The sequence below is a fragment of the Rhipicephalus sanguineus genome, chromosome 10, assembly GCF_013339695.2.
Source record: "Rhipicephalus sanguineus isolate Rsan-2018 chromosome 10, BIME_Rsan_1.4, whole genome shotgun sequence".
NCBI classification, from domain to species: Eukaryota; Metazoa; Arthropoda; class Arachnida; order Ixodida; family Ixodidae; genus Rhipicephalus; species Rhipicephalus sanguineus.
Window position 1 is genome coordinate 58,101,888 of NC_051185.1, and position 13,445 is coordinate 58,115,332.

General features: G+C 45.5%; 2 protein-coding genes across 2 annotated transcripts; both read right to left on the bottom strand.

Moving 5' to 3' along the window:
• Nucleotides 1–3,939: 3,939 nt before the first annotated feature.
• LOC119406408 (uncharacterized protein K02A2.6-like) lies at nucleotides 3,940–5,620 on the bottom strand. Its single transcript, XM_049420009.1, has one exon. The coding sequence runs from the start codon at nucleotides 5,534–5,536 to the stop codon at nucleotides 4,136–4,138; it is 1,401 nt and encodes a 466-aa protein (XP_049275966.1). The 5' UTR covers nucleotides 5,537–5,620; the 3' UTR covers nucleotides 3,940–4,135.
• Nucleotides 5,621–6,044: 424 nt separating this feature from the next.
• LOC119406409 (uncharacterized protein K02A2.6-like) lies at nucleotides 6,045–7,214 on the bottom strand. Its single transcript, XM_037673154.1, has one exon. The coding sequence runs from the start codon at nucleotides 7,212–7,214 to the stop codon at nucleotides 6,045–6,047; it is 1,170 nt and encodes a 389-aa protein (XP_037529082.1).
• Nucleotides 7,215–13,445: the final 6,231 nt, after the last annotated feature.

Sequence of the window (13,445 nt, forward strand, 5' to 3'; positions counted from 1 at the left end):
GGTCATAGAAAAATCTCCCGGAAATCCAGTATTGCGCCGCGCGTCCAGTGCTTTGTCTGGCCGCATGAGCAAAGTTGTCTGGCCACGTAGTAGAAAGGATTCTTCTTTTTTTTTTTTTACGATGGTAGAAAGGTTCAACTCAGTTTCATTGCGCATGAAGTAGCTGTGCCCTTTGCGCCGCAGTGCTGCCAACGCAAACGTGTCATAGCGCAGCCGCCGTGTCTTGCCGGTGATGCGCTTCTCAGCTTGGCCCGAGAAATTCAATTTCTTGCCCAGAAAGGAGGCGATCCTTCTCTCTGTCAAAAAGAGCCCCTCTGGAATCTTGCAAATAGGCGTGACCCCCCGAAAATGAATTGCCGGGGCAAGGACATCAGCCGTTGTACTCCCGTGGATGTACGTATTAAAGGTGCGCTCTGTTTTCACTAGGACAGAGCGTTCGCAAGAGTTATGGCGCCAACACAAGCTCGTGATGCAGGTGGCTGTTGTTTGATGTCGTGACGCGAGGTGAGACGTCTCGCGTACAGATGCGCTACACGCAATCTAAAAATTGATCCTAAATGTGTCAACCGTTAATATTTCATAGATCATGCGTTTGAGTACACACAAATCTATCCCACAAGTTATCTCGCCTTCAAAATTTTGTGTCGCTACTGCTTTAAGTGGAGAGCCCAGCACTTAAAAGGGTATCCGTTAACGATGTCTGTCGAGATAGCGCGTTCGCCAGCGCTCGCGACCGTCCCCGTCTCAACGGCGCCCCTTATGCGCCCTTGCCCGACGTAATAACTTTTAAGCAAGCGACGACAGGCCTCGCACGCGGAGTGATGTTATCGCATGTGCCCTTCGCGCGACGGTGACGGCCGGGTCGTTTCATCTCTGCTTCAACCGCGTTCGTCCCTAGCGCTAGCGCGCTTTTACTCGCACGTGAAACAGACGATGCGTAAGCGATGTTATCAGTTTGGACTCTGCACAGATCAGCGGCGACCGCAAAATCCCGCAGACAGTGTCCATATAGTTCCTATCGCAGTACCCCCCCCCCCCTCGTTGAGTAGATCTCCCGGATTCCGTTTCTCCAAACTTGGCAGGTATGCGCTTGTGTCCATACAAGGCTGACTGCATTCCTATCGGCAGTGTTCCTTTGTGACCAAGGACAGATCGCACATGAAAGAGCACCTTCGCAAACACACAGGCGAGCACCCCTTCCAGTGCCACCCGTGTCTGTCTTCGTTCACTCAAAACTGCGATCTCAGAAACCACATTCGCATCCATACAGGGGAGCGTCCTATTTCCTGCGTCCACTGCAATGAATCTTTCCGTCGAAAAACCACGTTTCGAAGTAGATGCGCAAGCACAGCCACACAGAAGACCATCACTTTTCCTGCGTCCACTGCAATGTATGCTTTTCACAGAAAGACGCACTAAAAGACCGCGTGTGTCGTCATGCAAAGAAGCCCTAAAGCCAGGGGCAAAGACAATTTTTTTTTGTTGGTGATGCAGAGGGTTTATTGATTGATTAAATTTTTATGGCGAATTATAACCTCTGAAATGCATCAAAGGATTTTCGGATTCCTCAGAAATGGCGTTTCTTATAGTATATTTCGTAGGGAGAAATCTTGTTAGGGAAAATTTCTCTATTAGTGCCTTCGAATGACATTACAGCTATGTTAGAATGTTGAGTGTTTGGCTTACCTCGAATGTGGATTGCCTAAAAGCGCATTTATGACGGTGTAGCTTGCTTGAGGCAGGGATGCAACACCTGCGCCAATTGCGCCAATTTGATACAATTCCTTATTTTTGTGCCAAGCTGAGCCAAAACCGTGAAATTTGTTTAAATTGCACCACGCTGCGCCAAAATGCCCGACCAGCTTCAACATTTTCTCAGTTGCGCAAATTTTAGTCAGAAATGGAGGCCGCGTTGCTCATCTGCAGTGTGGGCATCATTATCCCATACAGAGGTGCAGACCCTAACCCCCCCCCCCCCCCGCGAAAGAAAAGGGAAAAGGCACAGTTTCACCGCTAGGACAGTAATGAATGCGATAGGAAGAAATTGTAATGCTACACGAAGTGAGGCTGGCAGCAAACTCATTTGTATCCGATCTCGCATAACTCTACGAAACTTTGGTGTAAGAGAATACGGCCGCTCCAGGGTAAGATGCTCTTTCTGCACAGTGTCTTCGCATTGAAAGTGCAGCACGTAGCAGGATGTACGAGCCACCCACTAATGGCTGCCGAGATGCGCACGCGCCAGCGCCCTTAGAATCAAAGTTCAAAGTTGCGGCTGGATAGACAGCCCCCCCCCCCCCCGCACACCTCTTTCACCTCTTTTAATGCTCGTTCAAGACGGGCGGGGTGGCATTTCCTCTCTGCTTTGACGACAGGCCTCCCGCGTGGAGTGGTGTTATCGCATGCACCCTCCGAGCGACGGAGATGCGCTGGCTCGTTTGATCTCTGCTTCAGCCGCGTTTGCACCCGCACTCGCGCACTGGAACATACTATGCGCGAGGGGATGTTATCAATTTGGACTTTAGACGGGACATGATGGCAAAAACCCGTCGAGAGTATCCATGTAATTGCTATCGCAATGAAAAAGGACAGTGTTCTCAAATTTCCTGATGCTTGTTTTATTGCGTGCAGAATGTTTTTTAAGCCACTTTTGCCACAGTACACTGGTGTCCTGCAGAAAAGCCTATTGAGATATAGAAGGGACTATTGGTACTAGCTGTCAGGGACACAGCACATTTTGTTCCTCAATTACTAATTCGTGCACACGCCGTGTAATTACGAGTACTAGTATGATCGCTGAAGTCTAAAAAATTATTGCCAATCGTTTGGAGCTGCTGTGTATGGTGTTCCTGCGGCCTTGAGAAACAATTAGACGATAACATACACCAGTTTTCTTTTTTCGCCACCTCCAGTTGCTCTTGCTTTACGAATCTCCCGAATTTTGTGGTTGCCAGGTTCGCAGGTCCACATTAGCATTTGCGGTGCCTGTCGAATTATTTGACAGGCCCTTCAAACGCTAATGTGGACTTATAATCATTGTTTGCGCTGTGGGGTGGCTTAACACACTGCTTTTATTGAAATAGCAGCGTTCACGTGCACTGTGCACGAGTTAGCTAATGTTGAATGGTTTGTACATATTTTTGTTTTATTTTCTAAAAGTAAGCCTTCTTTGTTATACTGCTCCAAATTTGGGATATTGTGCTAAAAAATTCAGGTTTTTATTTCGTAACCTGCTCTAAATTTGTATTTTTGTGCTCCAAAAGCAACATTTTGCTGCTCAAAAATTGCTCCAAGTACTATTTCGGATGTTGCACCACTGTTGAGACCTTGAGGAGTTAGTTCCTTTATTCTTTAGAAGCAGAAGCAGTGACATTCCCACTCAGCTACTTCTCCTAATGGAACATTACAATAAATAGAACACAGTTTTTCTGAATGAAACCTCTTAATTCCCAAAGCAAACAGTAACTACGATAAAGTGACAACCTTTTTTAGGTGATTTCATACAGGTATGCTCTGCCATCAAATATAAAATGAACTTCACCCTTCACTACATCGTTGCTGGTGGCGTCCTAAACAGTTGTTACTAACATACATAACCTGATTAAACACAATTGTGTGTGTATGTATGTGCTGTATTTACATATATATATATAAGCACAGTATAAGTACAGTACAGCCCCGTTTCCTTCTCCTTCTCATTGTATGTTTCTTGTAAACCAATTGTTTATAAATTAATTTTGTTGCTGCATTGAAGTGTGCACTATTGATGTTGTTAGTTATGTTCCCTATTTATTCCTGTTATGTTTGTACTCACATGTGTAATCCTACACTAGTGGATATTTAATTAATATGGTAAATTGTACTTTTCCTTAATCGTACACCCTATGTGATGTATGTCTTGTCCTCTTTCTTTTTTTATGTCATTTGTATTCTCTCTCTGTTTTTACCTTAATTGTTGAAGTCGTCAGGGACGAGCGAGAAGGCAGGAGGCTGAGTTACGTGGACACAGGTTTATTCCAAAACGCGTTCTAGCCTAGGAGCCAAGCCACGCGCCACGCGCACCTCGAGCACACGCTGTCACCAGCTTCGCCTGGCTTGTTCTAGATGGCAGCATCTACAACATCTCCCAATGCAATCAAGCAAAGTTCGCTGCAGCAGGCGGCTTCACGCACCTGCCACGTCTGGTATGCCCGTGGGAAGTGTCCTGGCAACGCGGGCGAGTGTCTATAGCACAATCACTGGTACTGGCGCTATCTGCGTTGTTGTGACTTCGGGAATATGAAACTAGCTGCGTCCGGTTTCTACGTACAGCACCAGTGTCGGTGTTGACCCAATAAGATCGAGGCTCATCGGCAGGGGCTTGTACTGTCCCTTTGTTCTTGAGGTCTGTCACCCACACGGCATCTCCATAAAGAAGTTCCGGCAAGTCGCGGACTCCGTGACGTCTGTCGAAGTCTTTCCTTTGACGTTTACTGTATCTTTCCTCAAAATTCCGAAGGCTGTCTTGATCTGGCAATTGGGGTGTCAGCTTGGTGGGACAAGGAGGAAGCCTGGATCTCAGCCGACGACCCATGAGCAGTTCGGCAGGGCTATATCCATTCTTCAAAGGAGTCGACCTGTAAGCTAGAAGTGTCAGGTAAGGGTCATTGGTCTTCGTCATGGATGTCTTGATGATTTTCACTGCAGCCTCTGCAAGTACATTACTTTGAGGATAGTGAGGGCTAGATGTAATGTGCTTGAAACCATAGTCTTGGGCGAAGAGTGAAAACTCAGTCGACGAAAACTGCGGGCCATTGTCGGAAACCACTTCCTCGGGAATTCCGTGGCGTGCAAAAATTGACTTGCAGTGGTTGACTACGGCTGCGGAAGTGAGCTTCTCAAGTCGAGCTAGTTCGGGGTATCTTGAATAATAGTCTGTAGCTATCAACCACCACTGGTTCTTGAAGTGAAACAAATCCATCGCAATGCGTTGCCAAGGCCTCTCAGGGAATTCGGAGCTTATTAGTGGCATTTTCCTGTTGACTCTTGTTTCGATGCATTGCTGACATCGCTTCACCAGGGACGAGACGTCAGATCCTATGGTGGGCCACCAGATACAGTCTCTGGCTCGAGCAAATGTCTTTGTTATGCCAAAGTGTCCTTCGTGCAAGAGTCGTAGAATTTCTTTTCGGCATGAGTCGGGGACGACAACTCGCGAGGCGTAGAGGAGTAAATCATCCTCGACAGTGAGCTGGTGTCGGTGGTCGTAGAAGGGTTTTAGGTTAAGTCCTAAGTCTCTCCTGGAGGGCCATTCTTTCTCGCACAGCAGACGAAGTTTTGTGCAAATAGGGTCTGCTTGTTGGGATGCCTTTAACCATTGTAAGCAATGTTGCTTTATCGGAATAGAGGTTGTCATAGAGCACAGGAAAGCTTCAACGCTTTCTTCGAGCTCGCTGTCTCCCGTCTCTCGCAGAGGCGCTCTCGAAAGTGCATCTGCGGCTAGAAGTTCTTTGCCTGGAACGTATGCAACCTCATATCGATATCGCATCATTCTCATCTTTAGCCGCTGTAATCTAGGCGTCAAGTCGTCAAGACTCTTCGAAGTGAAGATTGGAACCAACGGCTTGTGATCCGTTTCTAGCTTGAAGAGCTTGCCAACAAGGTAATCGCTGAATTATCGCATGCCCAGACTAAAGCAAGAGCTTCTTTTCAATCTGAGCATAGCGCTTCTCGGTTTCTGAGAGCAACCTCGAGGCATAAGCGATGACAAAAAACTTGCCATTCGTTTGCTTCTGCCGGATTAATGCTCCCAGTCCGAAGGATGATGCGTCGGCGGTGACGACTGTTTGTTTTGATGGGTCGTAGACTCCAAGGACAGGACGAGATGAGAGCACCGACTTCCACCTGTTGAATGCCTGCTCTTGTGGAGCACCCCAAGCAAATTCTTGCTTTTTTGACAACAGGAGTGTGAGTGGCTGCAGAATATCAGAGAGATTGGGAACGAATCTCGCAAGGTATGTTGCCATTCCGAGAACTCTCTGCAGCTCGGTCCTGTTTTTGGGACTCTACATTTTCAGTATGGCTTCAACCTTCTTTTCGTCGGGTCTTATTCCGTCTTGATCGAGCCAGTGTCCAAGGAATGTAAGGCGTTGAACATTAAACACGCACTTGCTGTCGTTCAGTGTCACTCCAGCCTTTGCAAGTGCCTGCAGCACGTTTCGGAGTGTCTCATTGTGCTCATGGCTGTTGGAACCCCAGATGAGGATGTCGTCCATGTGACAGACAACTCGACTGATGCCTTGTAAAATGTACGCCATCTGCTTCTGGAAGTGTTCAGAAGCTGACGCAATGCCAAATGGTAGTCGGTTGAAGTAGAAGCGCCCAAAAGGTGAGATGAAGGTGGTGAGTTTCCTTGATTCTTCACAAAGTGGAATTTGCCAAAATCCAGAGTTGGCATCGAGTTTGGAGAACACCTTAGCTCCATGAAGAAGTCCGAGAGTATGCTCCCCGGAAGGAATAGGATGCCATTCTCTGAGAACGTAGCGGTTCAGCTCTGTAAAGTCGACGCATATTCTCACGTCTCCGGAGGGCTTTGGGACGACTACCATTGGCGCACACCACTCAGTCGGCTCATCAACAGGTGATATGACACCGAGTTTCTGCATCCTTTGAAGTTCCAGCTTTGTCTTCTCGTACAATGGAATTGGGATGCGCCTCGGGGAGCTGAGTGCGAAAGCTTTTGCTCCTGGTTGAAGCTGAATCCTGTGTTCTTTGAGCAGCTTGCCGAGTCCTTGGAACACCGCTGGAAATTCTTCTTTCGGTTTCACTTTGTCGGCAACGGCGTTTACGAAGGTCAGCATCTGTAGCTTTTTAATTGATGGCTTGCCTAGCAACGGAGTGCAGATCTGATCTAGGACGTATATATCCTGAGTAGTCGCGTGGTTGCGGTAGACGAGCTGGAGTTGTGCCACTCCTGCTGCTGGGAGAAGCTTTCCATCTGGGCCATGCAGCTGACGAGGAGGAGCTGATAGAAGCGGCCTGTCCTTGAGCGTCTGGAATACGTGCGTCGGGAGGACGGTTTCGTCGGCACCAGTGTCAATTTTGAAGTCTACTGGCTGGCCTTGAACCAAGACTGTTGCTTCCCAGTTTCCCGCACCCGTCGTCTTGACTGCTCCAAGAAATCCTGCTTCTAAAGTTCCGTGCTCGGTTTCGACACAATCGAGGCGTCGCGACATGCATACGGAGGCATAGTGGCCTTTCTTCCGGCAATTCCTGCAGACTTCTGAGCGTGCTGGGCAGAGAGTGCGAGAGTGACGCTCTTGACCACACCAACGGCACGGTTTCTGCTCTCTGTTTTTACCGGAGGGTGAAGATGGCTTGCTTGCCCCGCGTAGACAACTGCCGCTTTTGCCTTGCATTGAAGCACGTCGACTGGTCTGCGCACCGGATGCAACTTTGTTCAAAGCACGACCTCCTAGAGGAGGTCGTGGTTCAAAGATGGCAGTTCCTGGTGGAGCTCCGCTTGTTGCTGACGGACACTCTCGATCTGGCGGACGGAATCGAGAGCCTTTTGTAGTGTGAGCTCTGCGTCGAGCTGTAACCTGGCGGATAGCTGCTTGTCTTTTATCCCAACCACGAGGCGGTCGCGTACGAACTCCTCTTGAAGAGCACCGAACTCGCAATCTTTCGAAAGCGTGTGAAGCGCAGTGACGAAATCTTCGGCCGACTCACCATCTTGTTGCAGTCTGGTGTTGAATCTGGCTCATTCGAAGATTACGTTGCGTCGCGGAATAACATACTTGTCGAACTGCTCCACGACGGCGTCGAATTTCCTGGAGTTCTCTTCAGATAAAGCGAAGGTGGCGTAGATTTCCTCGGCTTGCTCACCCATGATGTAGAGTAGGGCGTCTACTTGATGTTGCTCGGGCTTCACGGACAAGCCTGAAGAGGTTCGGAAACGTTCAAAACGCTGTTTCCACTTCGGCCACTCGTTCGGCGACGAAAAGTTGAAGGCGTCCGGCAGTTGAATAACGAATGACGCCATGACCTAGAACGTTAGAAGGTCACTCTGCTTGAGTTGCGAGAGTATGCGCATAGGGAGCAGCTCACCGGTGCTTTTTTTGCTTGCGGCGTCCCTCGCAAGGATGATGACTAGAAGCCGATGTCCACTGGTAGCACCTGTTCTTCTGACACCATGTTGAAGTCGTCAGGGACGAGCGAGAAGGCAGGAGGCTGAGTTACGTGGACACAGGTTTATTCCAAAACGCGTTCTAGCCCTCTGACAGTTTTTACTTTCAGACCTCCCTCTGTATTATATTTACCTTGTAATAATATCTAATGCTAATATACTGATTGATTGAATGAGTGCGTGGTTGCAACAATAAGTAGCCAGGCATTCTTGTTTTTTGAGTAGCCCCCCAGTAACCTCCTGTACCACTACCAACTCTATAAAAATGTGTGTGTATTCTGTGATGAAACTGACTTGCAACACTTCTGTTCAACAGATGCATAGCAGTGACCATAGCTGGCAATGCTGTACCGAGCCTAGCTCAATTCCTCGGACACAATGCATGCAGTACGTGTTGAAAAACAGAAAACGTGGCCACTGTGATCAGCAGCACGATAATTCAGGCTGTCGCCTTGCTTTCGTGCAATATTAACTAGGCTTAGAAGACAAGTCCATTTGTCGAAACATCGGCTCGAATGACATTCCCTGTTACACAAATTATCATTGCTGCAAGAGAGTAATTAGCTATCACAAAAATTTGATTGTTACATTAACATGATTTCACTTTGCACATTAATGTTCCATTCTATGTGTAGAATGAGCTAGCCTGTATCTTTCAGTGCTTCCTCTGCAGCCCTAGATGCTCTCTTTATCGGCGCTGGCAGTTGTTTTATCAAAACTTGTGTCTGTCATCTTTTCTTGTTTCGTTGTGAAAATTTCATGCCAGCAATACACCTAAAATTCACTCCACGTGCCTGCAAGAAAGAAAGGTAGTGTCATACAGTTAGGTTATGCTTGGGATTGTAATTATTCAATCACCAAAGTCATGCAGAAAGTGCAAAAAACTCTTCATACTTCATTTCCTTACATCAACACCCTGTGGGGTCATTGTTATCAAATGGTAGTACCACCAGTTTTAATAGTTGGCCAGTAAGGAGCACTAAGACGAGAGAAAAACCGAGCACCCTGATTTGCTTATCTGAACATTCGCATCACTTATACTGCTGCATTGAACGAGTGCAGATGTTCTGCTGTATCATCATCATTCTCAGCCTGTCTATGCCCTCTGCAGGACGAAGGCCTCTCTCAATAATCTCCAGTTTACGTTATCCTACTGTGTACTTCCCGCCAAATTTAGGTGATGAAATTTATGTTGTACACTAGAGCAGTCTGCTAATTAAATAATCTGACTATATAGTCATATGTAATTAAAAGCTCGAAAAATCACCCAGTTACAAAGCTACCACGATATGTTACTCATTACACTTTGTTGACTGCATCTCTGTTTTATACCGAGGATAAAACTCTGTGTGGGTGCACTGTGAATGTTTTTGCTGGCTTCAGCAGCGATTTCTGTCTCGTTTCAGATGTGTATATTCCTTCTACGGAGCATCAGAGAAGTTGCACGCTTCGAACTTTGCCGATTTCGCATCACACAAGCCTCCTCTTAGACATCAGTCGCCTGATTGATGTGTTATATTATCAGTTTCATTCGTTGTGGATTTAAAATTGTGACATTTATTTGGCCATGTTTATGAGCTGCTTCTTCTGATTGGTTACATTTGTAAATAGTTTCTCTTCTGTAATATTTTCCTGTCTGTTTCTTATCAACTTTGACTAATATTTCACTTTGTATGCTTCATCTGTTCGGATATGAAGTAATGCTTTTACCTTGCTGTATTGTGTGAATGCATCTATGCAAGAAAGTGTAACAATTAGTTGAATGGATTAGTGGATATCATGAACCAAGCGCATAGCCAGTGGGCTGTGTTTCAGGGCTAGGTCACACCCCAAAATTTTCTGAGAGTTCCATGGCATACCTTCCTCTGATTCTTCTTTCCACTCCTATTTTTATGTAGATGTCGCAGTTAAAAAAACTAACCTTTCGATTTTATTATAGCAGAAAAGTGAATAAGATATTGTTTGGGAACAGTCTCTCTTTTTTCTTTTTAATAGCGGTGTATAACACCCGTAGAAAAGTATCTCTGGCTACGCCACTACTGTGGACACAACGTCCATGCAGGGTGGTTAGAACACATTAGGTCACAAAAAGTGTAACAACGCTGTCAGTGAAACTATACAACATTAAGGATACAACTGCAAGCTACCACTTACAACATTTAACGTACAATGCAACTGTGAAAGCAAAAGAATAAGACGTTTACGAAGGCAACACATACAGAGAAACCGTCATGCAACAGGCCTATGGCATGGTTGACCAGATGCGTATTCTTATGCCTAAGTGCAATGTTTTCAAATAGTAATAAAAGAACTTGCCTGTTTAGCTTTATAGTATCGTCGTTGCACCCAAATTGGAGCTTTTTGTATTGGAAGGAGGTGTTTGCATTAAGGAGTACTGTATTTGTGTAGAGAGGTGGGAACCCACGTGAGATGTATGCGAGACCAGTGCACTGTCATCGTCAAAGCAGGGCAGTGTAGGCCAAGGCTACCATATACTTCACTTACAAGTGCAACGACTTTCGTTTGCATGGTGCTGCAGCCCAGTTCCTTGTACTCTATGACACATGGTTTGCATTGACTTCTTGTGGCCATGCAGGTTCCTCGTCTACAGCTTCCCTGGATCAGTACTACTCCCTCGTGTCCGTAGGAGGTGGACTGCATTCCTGCCGACAGTGCAACTATGTGACCAAAGACAGAAAAAACATGAAGAGACACGTTCGCATACACACTGGCGAGCGCCCCTATCAGTGCCACCTGTGTCCAGCTGCATTCGCTCGGGGCACCACTCTTAGAGTGCACATTTTTACCCACAAGGGAGAGCGTCCCTTTTCCTGTGACCACTGCAACGCATCTTTTTCAGAAAGATCCAACCTCATGCGTCACATTCGCACACACACAGGAGAGCGCCCTTATTCCTGTGACAACTGCAGTGCATCCTTTTCAGAAAGATCCAACCTCATGCATCACATTCGCACACACACAGGAGAGCGTCCTTTTTCCTGTGACCACTGCAATGCATCCTTTTCAGTTAGATCCAACCTCATGCGTCACATTCGCACACACACAGGAGAGCGCCGCTATTCCTGTGACAACTGCAGTGCATCCTTCTCACACAAACCCAACTTCACTCGCCACACCTCAAAGTGTCATCCAAGCAAGATGCCCTAAAGGTCAGTGTTACAGAGACCTTTCTTTTTGTGAGAGGCATTACTGATTGATAAATGACTATTTTATAGCGGAAGGTAACACCTAATCCACATCGAACAGTTCTTGGATGCCTCGAGGGGCAATTTGTTACAGTATATTGCTTAGAAATCTGTTATTGTGGATGAAAGTTTCTTAAAATGTGGCTTCAGGCGACTTAAAAGCTATGCCATGATGTTGAAAGTTTTGATTGCCTTGATTATGGATTGGGTGATCATGCACTGATTATTGTGTCACTTTCTTGAAATGGAAACTTTTACAGCATATTGTTTAAAGTGACATCTGTCATTGTTGATGAAAACTATGATGTCATTCTAAGCTCTGAGATTTTTTTGTATTTCATATTTTCCTGTCTATTTTACATTAAGGTGGTATGGTCAACAAAATAGGTCGTCATGGTTTCTGTCAGAAACTGTCCCATATTTCTTTTTGAAATCTTGCATGTTCAATAAGAAAGCAATTGGCCTTCACATTGTGTAATTTTTGCCCCATAGCTTTTCTTACTTACTTGTACTTGTATACCAAATTTCGGACTCGGTGGTAAATGAAAATGAAATGCACCTTTTCTCAAAAATGAAAAAATTTATGGCTGTAAAATTTTGCATCTTAATTCTACATAACAGTGGCATTAACCTCTAGCTAGAAGAATGCAGTGTTGCATTTATTTCACAACAAAAAATATTGTCCTCACTTGTCACGTCTCGTAAGAAAAACTAGACTTTAATTAATTTTTTTTTCTTAATGATTGCTCTCACAGTTTTTCAAAATTTTAGGTTTAGGCTATTTGGTAGGGATTTAAGTATAACCTGTGAAAATTTCAATGGAATCAGTCGAGTAGTTTTCTAGGAAAGGCACATCAAGTAAGGATAATTTTGAAAGACTGATTGTGAGAAAAACACGCTTTTATTTACATAAACACGCAGGGAGAATGCTTGCAAGCAAGAGCAATCACTATACTATAAAAGCATCCCTAGTGGGACAATTTTCAATGAGAGCTTATGAAAATGCAGGTAAAGAACATACTTAACCAATCTAGCCATATTTGTTATACAAAAAATATATGCACAGGAACAGTGATAGAAAACTACATGTCAACAAATCCTCGCATCCAACTCAAGGTGCCATTATTGGCACCATTTTTAAATGGCTTCAAGCACTCCTACGCATTCGCCTGTGTCCAGTTTCTCTCCTCAGAGAGTGTATTCTTTCTTACTAATGAAATAAAAACATAGCTTTTCTGATCGATTTACCCTACCATACCCCTTTAACTTCTTCCTCTAATATTTTATTTCAAGTGCTTCATGTGTTCAGATATCAAGTGATGCTCATGTGATGCTGCATTCTATGATTAATTCTATATAGAGACAAAAGCCTAATGGTTTGCTTAATTGGTTAGTGCTTTATGGGGTTACATAGACAGAAAAACTTGGGTGTTTTAATGTAGTATCCGAATGGCAACTGGTGTTCACATCTACTGAGCAAAGCAGTATTTGTGTATGGAACAATGGCAATTTCTGTTACATGTATTGGGGTACACTCACGGTAATCACTTCAGTAACGTGTAATTTGGATAGGCAAGGGTTATGTACTTCTGTTACAATTTTGCGAAACCTTCGGTTCTCCGGTGCTGCAGTCCTGTTGCGCACAGTATGTGACACGATTTCGATTGCATTCCTCTGCTCCCTGTAGCTTTGCAGGTTCCTCGTTTTCGACATCTCTGGAACAGTACCATTCGCTTATGTCCATACAAGGCTGACTGCATTCCTATCGGCAGTGCTCCTTTGTGACCAAGGACAGATCGCACATGAAAGAGCACCTTCGCAAACACACAGGCGAGCACCCCTTCCAGTGCCACCCGTGTCTGTCTGCGTTCACTCAAAACTGAGACCTCAGAAACCACATTCGCGTCCATACAGGGGAGCGTCCTATTTCCTGCGTCCACTGCAATGAATCCTTTCGTCGAAAAACCACGTTTCGAAGTACATGTGCAAGCACAGCCGCACAAGAGAGCATCCCTTTTCCTGCGTCCACTGCAATGTATGCTTTTCACAGAAAGACGCACTAAAAGGCCACG